Source organism: Ooceraea biroi, chromosome 12 (assembly GCF_003672135.1).
Source record: "Ooceraea biroi isolate clonal line C1 chromosome 12, Obir_v5.4, whole genome shotgun sequence".
Lineage (NCBI taxonomy): Eukaryota > Metazoa > Arthropoda > Insecta > Hymenoptera > Formicidae > Ooceraea > Ooceraea biroi.
This window is the reverse complement of record NC_039517.1, coordinates 12,479,379-12,497,420: the sequence shown is the minus strand read 5'-3', so window position 1 is coordinate 12,497,420 and position 18,042 is coordinate 12,479,379. Positions and strand designations below refer to the sequence as shown.

Sequence of the window (18,042 nt, the reverse complement as noted above, 5' to 3'; positions counted from 1 at the left end):
AGCATATGTACAGACATACGTTTTAACTCTTGGCCCTGATTTCACGCAAATTGTATGCATCAAAAGTTTTGCAGAAACGTATCTTTTTTACTACGCGCGAAAACTTTCTTTTAAAAGCGCCCTAATAATCCTTCATTCTATCCCGAGTCGGGGTCATTCATATGTTGTACGTACAAAGTGCATAAAGTATTGTATTGTAGAAAATATAAAGCATATGCTGGTGCGGGGGCCAGAGGCGCGTATCGCGGCACTGATGCCGGCACGGTCCCGTATTCCACGTCTATCATTGCAGTAGCCGTATCGTCCGTCGCGTTGTTGCCACAATTTGCTTTTTTCCTTCTGGATATGTGGCAACGCCGGTCCCAGCGCCCGAATACGCGCCCGTCGAGGGGACATATCGAGTAGCGCCATCTCTCGCAATATCGAGCAACTAATCTTGTAGTCTGCATAACTCTTGGCCATGATTTCTAACCCAGATGTATGTACCAAATTTTCAAAAACGCTTTTCTTTTCTCTTACGCTTCTAAATTCATTTCTAAAAGCCGTCTCATATTCGTTCATTCTGTCGTCGTTCAAAAGTGCCTCACTTTTGTGCGTACAAGCTGCCAAACTTTTATATTAAAGAAATCATTTTACGAGGTTAGGTCAAAGCCTGTAAGAAAACTGTAAGTTAAAAATTTTTCTTTATTTTTTATATAAAATCAAGCACTTTTGAATGTATTTCAGTATATACTTTTATCGTGGAGAAGGATTTTCCATTCTGTAAAACCAATGAAGAGTAAAGCGTTTACAAAAAAAGTCACTAGATTTCGGTATTACTAGCAACTCCAGGATCCCCTTAATATTTTTTTTTTTTCTGGTAAATCTACCGATTAGCGAACCCACCTCCTATCACCTTGTCTTTGACATATATTATAGAGGTCATCCTTCTGAGTGACCTTCAAAAAGTTTTAGCCGTCGGTCGTTGTTTACTAAAAAGTTATTAACAAAAGAAGTTTAATGATTTTGCAGGAATTTTCAGCTGTCTACGCGAACCAAAAACATAATATTGACATATATTACAAAGGTCACCTTCCTGAATAACCCGCACTAGGTTTTAGTCGTCGATCGTTGTTTATGAAAAAGTTATTAACAAAAGAAATTTTGCAAATATAGTAGTTATTTTGAATATTGAAAGATATAAAAGACGAATACGTATATGAACGAAGGAAGGAAAGTCATTTAAAGCAGTGAATCGTTAATATATAGAATAGTTTCTTTTAATATAAGTACAAAGTATTCTTCACTTTAACCAAAAGCATAAACAGTTAAATACAAAGTATTCTCTGCTTTAATTTAACCTAACCTAACCTAAACTGGTTAGGTTATATTTTCCGAAACTGGAGCCTCGGACAGCTCGTTTTCAGTCCGCTTCGCGGGAGGGTGGAGGGCAAGGGCTTCGCCCCCTCCCCCCGCCAGAATCCGTGCCGTGTATCAGGTGATCAAAATCTGTACGGTAAAATCTGTTACACTGATTCTGGCGGAGCACGGGGGGCGAAGCCCCTGCCCCCCGCCCTCCCGCAAAGCGGGCTGAAACCGAGCGTATGTGTCCGGGGCTCCAGTTTCGGAAAATATAACCTTTTGCTTGTCGTGGACGGCTGAAAATTCGTGCAAAATCATTAAACTTCTTTTGTTAATAACTTTTTAGTAAACAACGACCGACGGCTAAAATCTTTTAAAGGTCACTCAGGAGGGTGATCTCTATAATATATGTTAAGGACAAGGTGATAGGTGGGTTCGCTAATCGGTAGATTTACCTTTTTTCTTTATGTAAACTTTTCATATAATATTTTTAATTTTATTTCATTATTTTCACATTATATTTCATGTTAGTTGTATATTGTTATTTGACAAATTACATGTATTAACCATGTTTTTTTCCAGAACTTATGTACCTGCATAATGTGCAATTTTTATTTTGAAAAATTATTTTCTTATTTATAATTATAATTATTTATTCTGTTATAATTAAGAAAATTTATTTTTGTTAATATTCTTAAAGGCTTTATGTTTGGTTTTACATATTATTATAGAATTTAAATATTTAATAACTATTGTTTGTAAGTTTTGCGACGCCGAAAATGAGCGACGTACGCAACTGCGTGACTAGCCCACGTTCCGCCGTGAACGTGGGGCGTCACGGGTGATTAGAGGTCGAGTTGGATGGTCAGCGGGGACCAATCCACGGTAAAATGCGGGACTGAAGTATTGGGCGCCAGGTGCGCGAGCGCACCACTCAAAAGTACACAAAAACCAGATTCCGAACCGTAGCTTGATTATTTCGTGACCTCAGGGCGGAGATCGGATAATATGAGAGTCTGGAGAGGGGCGAGTCAGTAACGAGTCATATAAAATCAACAAGTAATATATTTGGTAAAGAACGTAACAAATATGTAGAGATCCACCTACGAGGATCAACGCAAGACAAGCACGATAATCGCAAAATCAACAAAATAATAATACGGGATGTGGCCACGCGGGAGGCCGTTTATATCGCGGTAATTATTACGTACACGATGCCGATTTTGGAGACCCGAACGCGTCTGCGTCGAGATCTCGCGGATCGGTCGCGACGTTAAATCCCGAACAATATCGACAGGATGAACAATACCCGGAAAGCACACCCGAACCACAACGATAGGTACGCGATAGTCTAGGCAAGAGCGTTACTCCGCGCTACGAGAGAAATAGACGAAAACGATAATCTTGCACGACACGCGAGCGTTACTCCACGCAACGATACAAGAGAGCTATTTCACGCCAGCGATACAAAACGATACTGGAGCGTCACTCCACGCAAACGATAATTACCGTAATCCAATTACCGTCAATGACGAGACGATCTCGCAATCAAATAAACGAAACGATACGATACGGAAAATACGCGATACGACGATACGCCATACAACATACGCGATACAATATGATACGATACGAATGACTGGAGCCGGCGAATCCCGAGAGGGAGGATATAATCACTCCGGTACTCAACACCTTGCAGTGGCTCGGTACATTCGGGAGTGTACGGGATTAGACTATTTTCGCGATACGCTTTCCGGAGCCGATGGGCCTCGATAACACGCCTCCGGCAGGTTATCTCGATTTTTTAATTACTACTGAGGCTCGAGGTGCCGTTTTAGCCGGGAACGGAATTTAATAAGTCGCCGAGTGAGGTTCTTACAGGTTGGCGCTCGTCCCACGTCGTCCTGATCTGCAGGTGCGATATTTGTCTAAGGGCCTCAGAGTCGCTCCTTACGATTTGCTAGCCGGACTCGCAGTGAGGATCGCGGAGCGCGCCGGGAGGGCCTCATTAGTCCGCGCATCGATTTGCGCAACCCATCGATTCGGCGGCGATAGATCCATGCTTCGGCCGCTACGTCGACTCATCCGCAGCCCCTCGGGTGACACTTCTTGTAATTCTTCTTGCGCTGCCTATTCCCGTCGCTACTACTAGTAGTTCCCTGCCAGAGTGGCCAGACTCCGACAGGGACGAGGCGGAAGGATCCTCCACCCGCTCTGGCCAGCGGGCCCGCTTCGGTATTCGGGAACAGCAGCTTACAAATGACGCTGGCGAGCAGATCCTCTGCTCGTTAAGCCGAGGGTGCGGGAAAGTGGAGCTGTGCTCCGGTCTTGCTGAGAGTTCGCTAGGACTCGGTTCCTCCCGGACTCCCGATACTCGCTTCCGGTCATCTCGCAGGACCCTACTCCGTGTGTCCGTCGCTTCTCCATTGCGGACATCCTCCTGGCTGCCTGTATCCTCACTCGGCTGTTACACGTAATCCCGCTCGTAATCTTCCTGTAAATTCAAAGTGTAACGCAAAGATCGCGGCGGATCGCTCCCCCTCGGGAGGATGAAGCGACTCCGATAAAGTCCCCCCTCGGTCGAGCAACACCCTTGTGACGGACGCCAAGATGTCACGTCACAGTTTGTATGTTGACAACATAGATTAAATATGTAAATATGTATTTTATGTTTATAATTATGTTTATATTAAGAAAAATGTGGATTTTGTATTTATAATTTTTAATTAATATCTGTCATGTATATTTTATTTTATGAATACTAGTAAGGTTTTATGGCAGTTTTCCTTACTCTCGCAACAAATGTTGGTATTCTTTGTGATTCTGCCAAATAAAGTATTTGAACGGTTAAAACGTAATTAAAAATTATTTAAACATCCTTTTCTTCTTTAATCTGTTTGTTATAATATTTATTATTATTAAAGTAAAATTATATGTACATGTTTCACTTTTTATTATTTCTTTACTTTTACTAATTAACTTTTTATTAATAATAAAATTTTAGATTATTATTAAAACAGCTTAAACAAAGGGTCTAAAAGTACTCCTTTTTTCTTATATTAGTACGTCTCTGAGACCGATTTCCAAGCGCATGCGCGAGAAAAAGCGGCCCGAATAGCAACACTGCACTGGGCTACCGCCGATGTTTTTCTGTTTTCGAGCCGCACAGCGCGGACACGGTGCGTATCACGACAGAAGTTCTGCCCTTAGGACAGACTTCGTTCCATCTCTTTTCTACCACGCCAGCCAAGCGAAATGAGCCACGACGCGCTTCTTGTTGCGTGTTGTAATATTAATATTACTATTAATATTATTAAAACACTGGTTCTTTAATCGACACACTGGCAGTATATTGTTGTTAATGTGACAACTTTTTGAGAGTGTGCTCTCACAGTGTTCGGTCTCTTTGTCTCTCATTCGTTTTCTGGTGTCTTTTTTAGCCAAAAAAGACACACAACACTTGAGAAGGACCAGATAGTGGTCGAAACGTTGTGTCACATTAACAACAATATACTGCCAGTGTGTCGATTAAAGAACCAGTGTTTTATTATTGATTGTCCTGGCTGACTTATACAACACTATTCTATTATTAATATTATTATTAATTTATTTTATAGTCTTTATGTTGCGGAATCGATTATCGATCCGCGAGATGCCGTTAAATATCGATCGCGATCGCGACGCGGCGACGTACGTCATGCCACGCCCCCGGTCGGGCTACCTCGCGATTACCGATCACTGTTCGTTACACCGGCCATGGCCCATGGGCTAGCATCGAAAGTGCGCGCTCGTATCTTTAGGCTAGTTTAGTGGATAGTTTCTCATGGTATACGGTTCACGGTTGTGCTCAGTGCGATACTCAGACTTTTTAGACTTTTCTCAGTGTTTGTGACTACTCATTCGCGACGCTTGACGTTTCAATAGTATCGGTAGAGCCCGTGTGCTTCTCAGGTGGCTACGTGCGGTGCACGTGTGCCGCGATCTCGGTACATCTCGAACCTTCGAGATCACTCTTAGACAAAGACTTCTCATACGACGTGACGTGCTGCGTGAACCGCTTCGGCGATCCGTGTGTTTATCTCGCGTCGATCTGTAAATACTGTACATACGGCGTTTTACGAATAAAGACAACTCATAAATTACACGCGCTGCGAGTCATTTCTTTTTGCCCGTTGTGACGTCCATCTCACAGCGAAACCTACCAGCCTAACTCGCGTGTTCTCAAACATTTAGTGGTCCTTCGACCCGGATCCAACGTGGCTAAAAAGTGACTCTCATTGACTCGTCAGTGCGGTAATTTGGTGACGCTCCACGTGCGTAGTGCATCTCATTTCGGTAGTGCCGGTTAGTGATATTCATCGCGATCGCGCAGACTAACGGCCATTTTCGTGAGTGAAATCGTGCCAGCTCATCATGGCGGATCCGGAAAAACATGTTGACGTGGACGACAAACCGTCATCCGGTCGTCAGTTTCCGCTCACGCTCATGGTGCCGTCTCAATCATCCACATCCAAGAGCGGCAGCTCGCACAGCTCAGGGAAAGAGGGAAAGAGCTCTCGTCACTCACCGCCTACTCGTCTGTCGGTCGAACTCACTCTCAAAGTGAAATCACAAATGAGCCTACTCAAGACAATCAAGACCATCGCAGAGAGCGTTATCGGCACACACCCTGATCGCACATTAGCTGAGCCGCTCGGCAAGACTCAGAGAAACAGCACTCACGGCTGCCTGATATCAAATTGCCGAAGTTCAACGCCGATTACTCCGCATGGCCATCATTCCGGGAGCTCTTCACGTGATCATGGAGTGTCCGCGTCTCAATAACATGGAACGGCTTCACTACCTCCGAAGCTGTGTACAAGGCCCGGCAGAGCAGCTCATCCGCAGTCTTCCGATGACAGGCGACTTACTACAAGCCTCATGGGATCTTTTCATTGCGAGGTATGAGAATAAGAGACTTATCATCCAGGCGCATCTCGATAATCTCTTCAACCTCTCGATGGCGACGCTAAAAAACGCAGTATCTCTCATCAAGCTCATCTCAACCGTTTCGGAATCAAACAAGGCGCTGCAATCACTAGAAATGACGCAAGACATGTGGGACTGTATTCTGGTGCATCATGTCTCTCGCTATCTCGACCGAGACACCCGAGAAGTATGGGAAACCTCTCTTGGCTCGTCTCAAACGTATCCGCGGTTCTCTCAGCTCGACGAGTTTCTCAACTCCAGGGCGCGTGCTTTGGAGAGAATCGAGGCGGCGTCATCTCAACCGGGCAGCTCAAAGGGATCAATCAGCTCACTTAAAAGCACAGCCAGCTCATCGAAGACGCCCACAAAGCGTGTCTCGGCTCATCAGGCGTCTGCACAGACGCACTCATCCAAGGTCGCATATCCATGCGATATGTGCTTGGAGCAGCACTTTATTGTTACTTGCACCAAATTCAGAGATCTCATGCCCGCTCAACGACGAGACGTTGCAGTCGACAAAAGGCTCTGCTACAACTGCCTCGGCCGATACAACATCCGCTCATGCAAGTCCTCGCTCAGCTGCAAGATGTGCTCAGTGAAGCATCACACGATGCTGCACGTGCCGCAGACGAGTGCGTCGCCGGCAGCACCTTTTACATCGGCGACCGCTCAACCAACGTCATCATCGGCTTCATCAGTGCACTGAAGCCTCGGTGCAATCGTCGGGGAGACAACTCACGTCCACTCATCATGCTTAACATTGTTAGCGACAGAACTTGCCCGTGTCCACTCATCCGTTGCCACTCATGAGACAAGGCTGCTCGTCGATCACGGTTCTGAGCTCACCTTTGTATCAGAACATCTCACCAAGCAACTCAATTTACAACGGCAACACTCGACCATCTCAATCATCGGGATTGGTGGCAAGAAGACAACTCAAACAAAAGGCATGGTCACACTCACGCTCCACTCAAACCACTCCAACTCAACGGCCACCATTCATGCAAACGTTCTCAAGACACTGACAACGATTCTACCATCATTCGCGGCATCTCAACAAACATGGCCACACATCGAAAAATTGAACTTGGCAGATCCAGAGTTTCTCATTCCACGGCCAATTGACATCATCATCGGTGCGAATTCATACGGGCTGATCATCAAGCACTCAGCGACAATGCCAATCGCTCAACTATCTATCTTTGGTTGGCTGATTCTTGGTCCGGTCCGCTCAAACTCTCACAGCTCATCATGCCAAGATTCAAGAAAGTGACCGCAATCTTCACGAGTTACTCATGAAGTTCTAGGTACAAGAAGAACCATCAGCCATCTCAACGACCCAGCTCACGCCTGAAAAACAAGAGTGTGAGGATCACTTCAGGCAACTCATTCTCGTAACTTAACGGGGCGATACATCGTGCGCATCCCACTCAAGATGCCCATCAGTGTCTTAGGTAACTCATACAACACGGCTCATAAAAGTCTTCAGCGAACTCTCAAGAAACTCAAGAAGGACGAAGAGTATCAGAGTTTGTACTTCAAGTTCATGAGTGAGTACGAGCAACTCAATCACATGGAGAAGGTCTCATCGCACCCATCAACAGGTGCCGTTCACTATTACCTGCCTCACCATGGGGTGCTCAAACCTGACAGCGTAACAACCAAGCTGCGGGTTGTATTTAATGGCTCAAGTTAGACTTCATCTGGATTCTCAATGAATGATATCATGCACACTGGTGCGAATCTGTTACTCAATGTTTCAGACGTTCTCATGTGGATTCGTGGTCATCAGTACATCTTCACCACTGATATCACGAAGATGTATCGTCAAATCAGAGTGCACCCAGAGGATTGGAATTTGCGACGCATTCTGTGGATTGACGAGAATCTCAATGAATCTCAGGTACTTTCTCACCACGGTCACATATGGAACGAAAGTTACTCCATTCATATCAGTACGAACTCTTCTACAACTGGTTGAAGATGAAGGGCATCGATTTCCACTCGCTGTGCCATCAATCACTCGGGGAAGATACGTCGACGAGATCTTTGGTGGCGCCGATTCAGTGGAGCAGCTCATCAAGATTGCTCATCAGCTAAAAGATCTCTGTCACGCGGGCGGATTTCCTCTTGCAAAGTGGCACTCTAATCGTCCAGGGCTGCTAAGCGTAATCTCATCGATCGACTCGGTCAGCTCTTCCATCTCACTTGACGATTGCGCAACCAAATTACTCGGATTACGGAGGTCACCTCTTCAGGATGTCTTCACCTTCTCAGTCATCTCAGCCTCTCATTACGATCGGCTCACAAAACGCCTCATCCTATCTGAAGTGGTTCAGATATTCGATCCACTTGGTTTTGTCTCGCCGGTTGTAATCAGAGCCAAGATGCTTCTCCAAGAACTGTGGCTCTGCAAACTCAACTGGTACGATTCACTGCCGTTTCAGGTCACCTCAAGATGGCTCAACATCAGAAAGGATCTCACAAGCCTGGCCAGGCTCTCAATTCCACGGTGGTACAACACAAACAGTGACTCAACGATCATGCTACCCGGCTTTTCTGATGCATCTCAACTTGCAATGGCTGCAGTCATCTACCTGGTAGTAGATACACCGTCCACGGGTGCCATGGCCTCACTCATTTGCTCAAAAACGAAGGTAGCACCACTCAAGAAACTCACAATCCCGAGGTTAGAGCTCACAGCAGCGCTGCTACTTGCAAAACAAATGAAACATGTCTAAGCCACACTCAAAATGGACACCAACGATACATACATGTGGACGGATTCTCAAGTAACTCTTACGTGGATCAAGACACTCATCCCGCTGGAAAGATTACGTACGCAACAGAGTTTCTCAAATACAAGAACTCACGGCAAGTGCTCATCGGAGGTTCGTTCCGGGAACCGAAAATCCAGCGGATTGTGTATCTCGAGGCGTAACGACAGCTCAACTAGAGGAATACCGACTATGGTGGATGGGACCACCTTGGATAACTCAACCTGATGACTCATGGCCGGCTCAACCAGACCAGCCTGACGAGTAATGCATGCTAGAGTCTCGCCCGGGCATCTCACTCTTCGCAGCGAACGCGAAGATTGACTATCATTGGGATCTCATCTACAGGTATTCCTCTCTCAACAAACTTCTCCGACTTACCGCTCTCTGTTTCCAGTTTGTCTCACGGCTACATGATCGCAACTCAGAGCCAGCAGCAGCCCTCACACCCGCGAGCATGGAATGGTCGAGACTCTTCTGGATAAAGGCCACTCAGTCAGCATTCTTCGCTCACGAACTCACGATTCTCAACTCTCAATCTCCGCTGCCAGCCTCTTATGCATTTAACCGTCTCACAGCCTTCATTGATCACCAAGGAGTGATTTGTGTCGGAGGACGCCTCAATAACTCATCACTCACCTTCGACGGCAAACATCCAGTGATATTATCTCGACACGCAAGGCTGTCCGAACTCATCATCGACGCTTCTCACAAGCAGACACTGCATAGAGGCACTCAGTTAACCTTGGCTCACCTCAGACAATCCTATTGGATCATCGGTGGAAGAGCTCCGGTAAAGTCTCACATTTTGCGGTGTGTGGTGTGTGCTCGGCAAAGGGAGATCCGTGCACATCAATTGATGGGCCAACTACCTCTTGCTCGAGTCACACCCTCATGCGCATTCATTCACACCGGCATTGACTATGCTGGTCCACTCACGTTCAAGACATGGAAGGGAAGAGGAGCGAAGACTCACAAAGGATGGATTTGTCTGTTTCACGACGTCCGCAGTTCATCTCGAGGTCGTCTCAGACTACTCAACGGACGGATTCATCTGAACTTACAAGAGGTTCACATCACGGAGGGGTATTCCACACACACTGTACTCTGACTGTGGCACAAACTTTCTTGGTGCTGAAGCTTCACTCCAGAAGTTGTTCACATAGAGCACTCAACAAAACCAGAATCTCTCATCATTATTCGCTCAAGATCATACTCATTGGAAGTTTAAGTCCGTGATGCAGGGAACAATTTAAAATCAAAATCATTCGAGCAACTAATTCTTTAAACAATCTACACCATCTTGAAGTTAAGTGTAACGCGTGACCGCTCGCGACCATATAGGCGGTTATTTTATTGCTTTGCCGTTAGCAACAACTTCAGATATTGACATATTTCGATAGCCCGTGATGCAAGGAACAATTTGAGACCAAAATCTTGCGAGCAACTAATTCTTTAAACAATTCGTCTTGACTTTAACTGTGGCGGATGGCCAGGCGCTATAGTTAAAGTCCGCGACCACTTAGGCGAGTATTTTTTCACTTTGGAGGTAGCAACAAATTCAGGTATTGATATATTTCGATAGCCTGTGATGCAAGGAACAATTTGAGACCAAAAGAGTGCGAGTAACTAATTCTGTAAACGTCGATTGAAGAAACTTGCAGCGTGGCTCGAGCGTCCGTGATAAATTACTGTTTTTCCACATGTTAGAGTTAGCAACAAATCCGGATATTGATACATTTCGATAGTACGTTGCCTTTAGATTATTTCGGTACCAAATACATGCGTGCAATTAACTACACTACGCACAAAAATTAAGGGAACACCTAAATTTTTCTTAAAAACGAAGCCCACTTTGAATTAACGTAACTTCCGTCCAAATGATCGCAGAAAAATGAAAAAAAAGCAAATTAAAGGTCAGAATGTCTACTTTTACGTCCTGTAGGTTAAAATGTCGAACGTATCCATTTTTTTATGTTATGTTACTCGGAAAAAAAATTACAAAATTTTCAAATTTCTTTTCCGTGTTTCCGCAATAATCTTGACGAGGAGAAATTTTTCTCGAAATCCCTCACATCGGAACTGGAAAGTACAACTCTTCCCCTTTAATTTGCTTTTTTAAACATCTGGATACGATTTTTTTTAACTGAGTTATTGAAGTTTAAAGAAAAAAACCCATTTTCAACTTTGACAGCTTATATCTCACGAACCAATCAACCTTCTGCAAGTAAAAAAAGCAAATTAAAGGGTAAAGATCCAACTTTAACATGAAATTATCAGATTTAATGAATAGTTACTTTTACGAGAATTTATTCCCGTTTTGCGAAGCCATAAAAATACCGAGAAACGACATGTTTAGACAAAGGAATGTGGAACACATGGATCACGTCGCCCAGGTGGCCCGACTTAAGATTTTAAAGTCGAAACCTTACTAAATAAAACCCTACTTGGACTTTTCAATTTTATCAATTTTTAATCGAGATATTGCATGCTAAACATTGTCTATGCTTCGGACATCACGTTTACCGCAATCGCAGTATTTTCACAAAGTGCAAAAAACATAAGAAATAAGATTTTTATTTAAAATATCGATATCTCAGCTTACAATATTATCTTTTTTTAATTTTAATTTTTTATTTCTTTTAATTTTAATTTTTTATTTCTTTTAATTTTAATTTTTTATTTCTTTTAATTTTAATTTTTTATTTCTTTTAATTTTAATTTTTTATTTCTTTTAATTTTAATTTTTTATTTCTTTAATTTTAATTTTTTATTTCCTTTAATTTTAATTTTTTATTTCTTTTAATTTTAATTTTTTATTTCTTTTAATTTTAATTTTTTTATTTCTTTTAATTTTTATCTTTTTTATCTTTTTAAAAATTTTTATCATTAATATTGCGTGTTCCCTCCACGACTTCGAATAACGGCGTTTAAGCGTTGACGCATATTGATGCAGCCTTGGATTTCCCGCTGCGGAATTGCTATCCATATCTCACGCAATGCAGCGCCAAGCTCTTCAAGATTTGCTGGCGGTACTGGGCGCTGTCTCAATGTACGACCAACAATGTCCCAAACGTGCTCTATTGGGTTAAGATCGGGGCTGTTAGGAGGGTGGTTCAGTAAGGTTGTCATTCTCCAGGAAAAACTGTCAGCTCATGTTAGCAGTATGAGGACGAGCGTTATCTTGCATGAAGACAAATTGCCTACCGAAACGGTGTCTTAAGGGCAGCACGTGCGGTCTCAATATCTCATCCACATAACGTTGGGCAGTCATTCCTGGAGGTGGTACAATGACCAAGTCGGATCGTTGGTTATACGAAATTGCAGCCCAAACCATTACTGAACCACCTGCATAGGCTCTTACTGATCGTACGCAGTTTGAGTTGAACCGTTCCCTTCTGCGACGCAGAACTTCCCTACCATCATTATGTACCAAATCGAGATCGTCAGAGCCATAATCGTGTCCATGTCTGAAGCGCCAAGTACGTATGTACGTACGTAATTCAAACGCGCATATCGGTGATTACGATTTAGAAACGGCACTCGAACAGGCCTTCGAGCACGCATACCGCATTGTGTAGCCGGTTCTAATCGTTTGTACTGCTATTCTTGTCCTGTCGTTACTTATAATCATCCTCAGCTGTCTCGCGTTATCATTCGTTGGGACGCGTTTCTGACGATTCGTCTGTCAACTCGGGCAGTGATAATCCGCCGGCGACTTGGCTCTCGTCTGCCAAGTTCATTGTCTTGGTAACGAGACCAGGCGCGGTTATTACTGATACGGATACCCCTAACTGATTAGCAACATGTCTGAGATGCCTTCTTGTAGAAGAGTAACGACTCTCATTACTCGGCTCTACAAGTAACGTCGAGGCATGATGTGACGAGTTCTAAAAAGTGATTGTCACCACAGTCTTTTACTTTAAACGTCTTTTATGTTGATACATCTGCTGGTGCAACTAGCGATTTTGCTTGTAAGTTAAACGTGCGTCACGCGACCGACCTCAGAATGTGGCATCTCTAGTATGTAGAACTGCCAGACGCGGCTCACGGCTCGCCGAGTTGGAGGAGGTAGAGTGGAGGTAACGCGCGAAGCTTCACTCTACACCAGAAGGGAACGGTTCAACTCAAACTGCGTACGATCAGTAAGAGCCTATGCAGGTGGTTCAGTAATGGTTTGGGCTGCAATTTCGTATAACCAACGATCCGACTTGGTCATTGTACCACCTCCAGGAATGACTGCCCAACGTTATGTGGATGAGATATTGAGACCGCACGTGCTGCCCTTAAGACACCGTTTCGGTAGGCAATTTGTCTTCATGCAAGATAACGCTCGTCCTCATACTGCTAACATGAGCTGACAGTTTTTCCTGGAGAATGACAACCTTACTGAACCACCCTCCTAACAGCCCCGATCTTAACCCAATAGAGCACGTTTGGGACATTGTTGGTCGTACATTGAGACAGCGCCCAGTACCGCCAGCAAATCTTGAAGAGCTTGGCGCTGCATTGCGTGAGATATGGATAGCAATTCCGCAGCGGGAAATCCAAGGCTGCATCAATATGCGTCAACGCTTAAACGCCGTTATTCGAAGTCGTGGAGGGAACACGCAATATTAATGATAAAAATTTTTAAAAAGATAAAAAAGATAAAAATTAAAAGAAATAAAAAAATTAAAATTAAAAGAAATAAAAAATTAAAATTAAAAGAAATAAAAAATTAAAATTAAAGGAAATAAAAAATTAAAATTAAAAGAAATAAAAAATTAAAATTAAAAGAAATAAAAAATTAAAATTAAAAGAAATAAAAAATTAAAATTAAAAGAAATAAAAAATTAAAATTAAAAGAAATAAAAAATTAAAATTAAAAGAAATAAAAAATTAAAATTAAAAAAAGATAATATTGTAAGCTGAGATATCGATATTTTAAATAAAAATCTTATTTCTTATGTTTTTTGCACTTTGTGAAAATACTGCGATTGCGGTAAACGTGATGTCCGAAGCATAGACAATGTTTAGCATGCAATATCTCGATTAAAAATTGATAAAATTGAAAAGTCCAAGTAGGGTTTTATTTAGTAAGGTTTCGACTTTAAAATCTTAAGTCGGGCCACCTGGGCGACGTGATCCATGTGTTCCACATTCCTTTGTCTAAACATGTCGTTTCTCGGTATTTTTATGGCTTCGCAAAACGGGAATAAATTCTCGTAAAAGTAACTATTCATTAAATCTGATAATTTCATGTTAAAGTTGGATCTTTACCCTTTAATTTGCTTTTTTTACTTGCAGAAGGTTGATTGGTTCGTGAGATATAAGCTGTCAAAGTTGAAAATGGGTTTTTTTCTTTAAACTTCAATAACTCAGTTAAAAAAAATCGTATCCAGATGTTTAAAAAAGCAAATTAAAGGGGAAGAGTTGTACTTTCCAGTTCCGATGTGAGGGATTTCGAGAAAAATTTCTCCTCGTCAAGATTATTGCGGAAACACGGAAAAGAAATTTGAAAATTTTGTAATTTTTTTTCCGAGTAACATAACATAAAAAAATGGATACGTTCGACATTTTAACCTACAGGACGTAAAAGTAGACATTCTGACCTTTAATTTGCTTTTTTTTCATTTTTCTGCGATCATTTGGACGGAAGTTACGTTAATTCAAAGTGGGCTTCGTTTTTAAGAAAAATTTAGGTGTTCCCTTAATTTTTGTGCGAAGTGTATTGTATTCTTCTGTGAATACTCTATAAAATAAGACATAGTTAGCAAATGGTATATTTTTCTCTTTACACTTGGCCACATAATCCTTGTGAATGTCTGCAATAGATTTGCTTCCATCAATGAAGAGTTTCGATGTATTCGCGCGTGTGTAGTGACTTTCTATCTTTGGGATAGAATCAATATGCTGTTTAATTCCTTCTCTTACACTCGGATCCACAGTCTTCTGTTTACCATGTCTTCCTCTTTGATCAGATTCCAGTAAAACATTCGCAACCTTATTTTTTTTGTCCAACACGGTACGAATCGGGCGGTCATTTATGTCTAAGGTATTCTTGAAAAACAATTTACATACTCGAACTTGCTGATTATTGTGATGGAAATAGAAGGCATTATTATTTTGTCGTTGGCTTCTGGTACCTCCAATACGAATGTAGCGATATTTCGGCTGAATAACCTGCATAGAATTCGCAATAAACAATCTCTGTTTTTCAATATCGCCTAAGTTCCAATATGCAAAAAATAGCTGCTTTCTTTCCTCTTCGGTAAATTTTGTGGAACACTGTAGTTTGCACTTTTCTCCACATGCAGATTTCATTTTCCTTTCATTTCGCATTTTTTTGTTTTCTGTGTGCGATTCGTAGGCCTTTCCACTATTCCTGTAGTTCTTCAATAAAGAGTGATGGCAAATTTCGCCCATTTTTGAGACCTCGAATTGCAAACTTTTTTTCATGGCAAATAGTACTATTAGATGAAATATTAATCCCAGTAAAATTTCAAGATGAGCATAGGCACGGTTCGGGAGATACAATGAGGTGAATGTGATGATTTCCGTCAGGGTGTCTTGCATAAGGAAGAATGCGTGGCTGAAGTTCACGTAATATTGAAGGTATTTTGTGTCGAATGGATCATCTACGATTCATTGTTCAGAGAATTAACGATCAACTATTCACCGTCATTTCATTTATGGGAGGAGGGGTGCTTTGTAAAGCATCCTGAAAATACGTTCCCTATCACTGACCAAGTCTTTGAAGCAATTCAATTACCGAGGTGTTACCGCAAATCGTTCTTATATCGTGGCCGTGATTAAGACAAGAGATACATCTCAAATCATCACCGCTGATCGGCTCGCATCAGCGTGTTTACATCTCGCCGAGAACATCGAACGTTCGAGATCTTTCGGTACCGCGTGAGCCGTGTTGTTTGGTCCGCGCTGCCGAGCACGGCTATCCTTGTCTGGTGTTATCGACTCGATTCCTTCTGTTTACGACTTCCGAATACCGTCGAATTATAACGATCGATGCTTGCTGATCGACTCGCAAAACCGCTCCTCAACAGTCGTGCGTCGCATTATGACGTTACTTGTTTCTTTGTTCTCCATATTCTTGTTTGTTGATTGCTGAAGTCAGTTTCTCGCTACTTTTCTTTTGTTTCATCCCAATCTTTCTTACATTCTCGTATCTCTTCAGGTATATTTTTTTCATACTTGACGATCGTTGATTCTTCAATAAAGCAATGCCTTTCACTAAATGTTTAGGCTGTAATGATCAAAAAAGATCGAAAAATGATAAGTTTTTTCCTATCGAAGACATATCGAATTCGTTGATGATGGTTAACAATTTACGGAAAAATAATCCGAAGAAATGGAAATTAGAAGAATTGAACCACATTCCATCACAGAGCAAAATATGCAGAAACTGTTACCAATTTAGTAATCGATCAAAAATCATCTCAAGATCCCAGGCGAATGATGATCCAAATACACCTGATCTCTCGATTTATCGTCAAGGTATTAATTCTCATTCACGATGCACTTTTGGTTGCAAAAACCCCCGGAAGTTGATCTCAATTCCCCGAATTATCCGTTGTAAGCTGCTCATGGATTATAAATTCTTGACCAAAAATGATGCTCGTATGTGTAGCAATCATGTCGATAATTCTACATTTTGGCCACTTGTAAAGAAAGTTAGAGAAGAAGTAAGTACTGAAGAACAAAAAACAGTCAGTGATCTTATGTTTATTTACTATCAAGAGCTGAAAGGGAAAAATGAAAAGATATTCGATGTGGATAATATCGATTCTATTGATGACACGACATTCAAAAATTGGTTTGCTCTTGATAAAGAACAATTTCAAACTGTATGCAGTTTTTCCGTAACATGTCAGCCTAAGCACGTTGCAGTTTTACTTTGTAAAATGCGAACTTCTCTTTCTGATGAACAACTTTCATTCTTATTTGGTGTTTGTCGGAGGACTATTGCAAATCATATGAATTCAGCAAGAGAAAATTTGCACAAGAACCTCGTTCCACAATTCATCAATCGGAATGATCGCTCAGTATTCCTTGCTCATATGACACCAATGTCAAAATTACTATTCGATATTCCAGACGATAAAGCCTGCATAGTATTCGATGCCACCTATCGCCTGGCCCAAAAATGTGCGAATTATGCAGGACAAAAACATCTGTGGAGTGAGCAGAAAAAAATGCCGCTGGTCAAACCTATGGTAGGTTGCTCCTCGGATGGTTTCGTTCTATACGTTTTTGGACCCTTTGACGCAACGCATAATGATGCAACCATATTGCAGGATTGTTTCCAGAGATACGCAAACGACATGAGTACTATTCATGAGGGTGATACAATATTAGTTGATAAAGGTTTTCGTGATGTACTGAATTTCCTAACTGAAGAGAAGAATTTGAAAGCTTATTGTCCAGGACTCGGTCAACTTAATACCGCAGAAGCAAATGCTTCAAGATGTGTAACCAAATGTCGCTGGGTGATAGAGCAAGTCTTCGGTCGCCTCAAGAAGAAATTCAAGATTTTTTCTTTGCCAGCACATAATACAACTCTCAAACACGATCTCGACTCTCTCTATATCGCTTTTGCTCTCTTGAATTTATTCCACAAACCAATTCGGAGTGATGTCATGCATGAAGGCATAGCACAGACTTTGAAATCTCGACTTAACGTCCCTAACCGTTTGCAAATCATCGTCCAAGAATTCAAGCTTCCTCAACTGAGAGTACCATTCCTTGCAGTCGAGTACACATCACTCGATAATGAAGAAAATAATCGACTCATTGGATTTCCTGAACTTTCGATGGATGATCTATACTACTTGAGTCTCGGACCTTATCAAATACGCAATGCGATTTCATACTATGCAGAACATCAGAAAGAAGGAATATTCTTGGTGCAGAAGTTCCATCCAAGGCCGAAGCACCCATCAGCAGCTTTGAACTA

The 18,042-nt window shown here is 42.1% G+C and overlaps 3 protein-coding genes across 3 annotated transcripts; 2 read left to right on the top strand and 1 right to left on the bottom strand.

Annotated features, from left to right (window-relative positions):
* The first annotated feature begins 6,166 nt into the window (after window positions 1-6,166).
* On the top strand, window positions 6,167-7,582 carry LOC105279393. The gene is made up of 2 exons (XM_020031663.2): window positions 6,167-6,941; window positions 7,077-7,582. The coding sequence occupies exons 1-2, from the start codon at window positions 6,167-6,169 to the stop codon at window positions 7,580-7,582; spliced, it is 1,281 nt and encodes a 426-aa protein (XP_019887222.2).
* A 162-nt stretch (window positions 7,583-7,744) lies between these two features.
* LOC105279383 lies at window positions 7,745-9,050 on the top strand. Its single transcript, XM_011339121.1, has 2 exons — window positions 7,745-7,984; window positions 8,073-9,050. Exons 1-2 carry the CDS (start codon window positions 7,745-7,747, stop codon window positions 9,048-9,050), a joined length of 1,218 nt encoding a protein of 405 aa, XP_011337423.1.
* Window positions 9,051-14,732: 5,682 nt separating this feature from the next.
* On the bottom strand, window positions 14,733-15,594 carry LOC113563023. The gene has a single exon (XM_026974014.1). It carries the CDS (start codon window positions 15,525-15,527, stop codon window positions 14,733-14,735), a length of 795 nt encoding a protein of 264 aa, XP_026829815.1. The 5' UTR covers window positions 15,528-15,594.
* Between the last annotated feature and the right edge of the window lie 2,448 nt (window positions 15,595-18,042).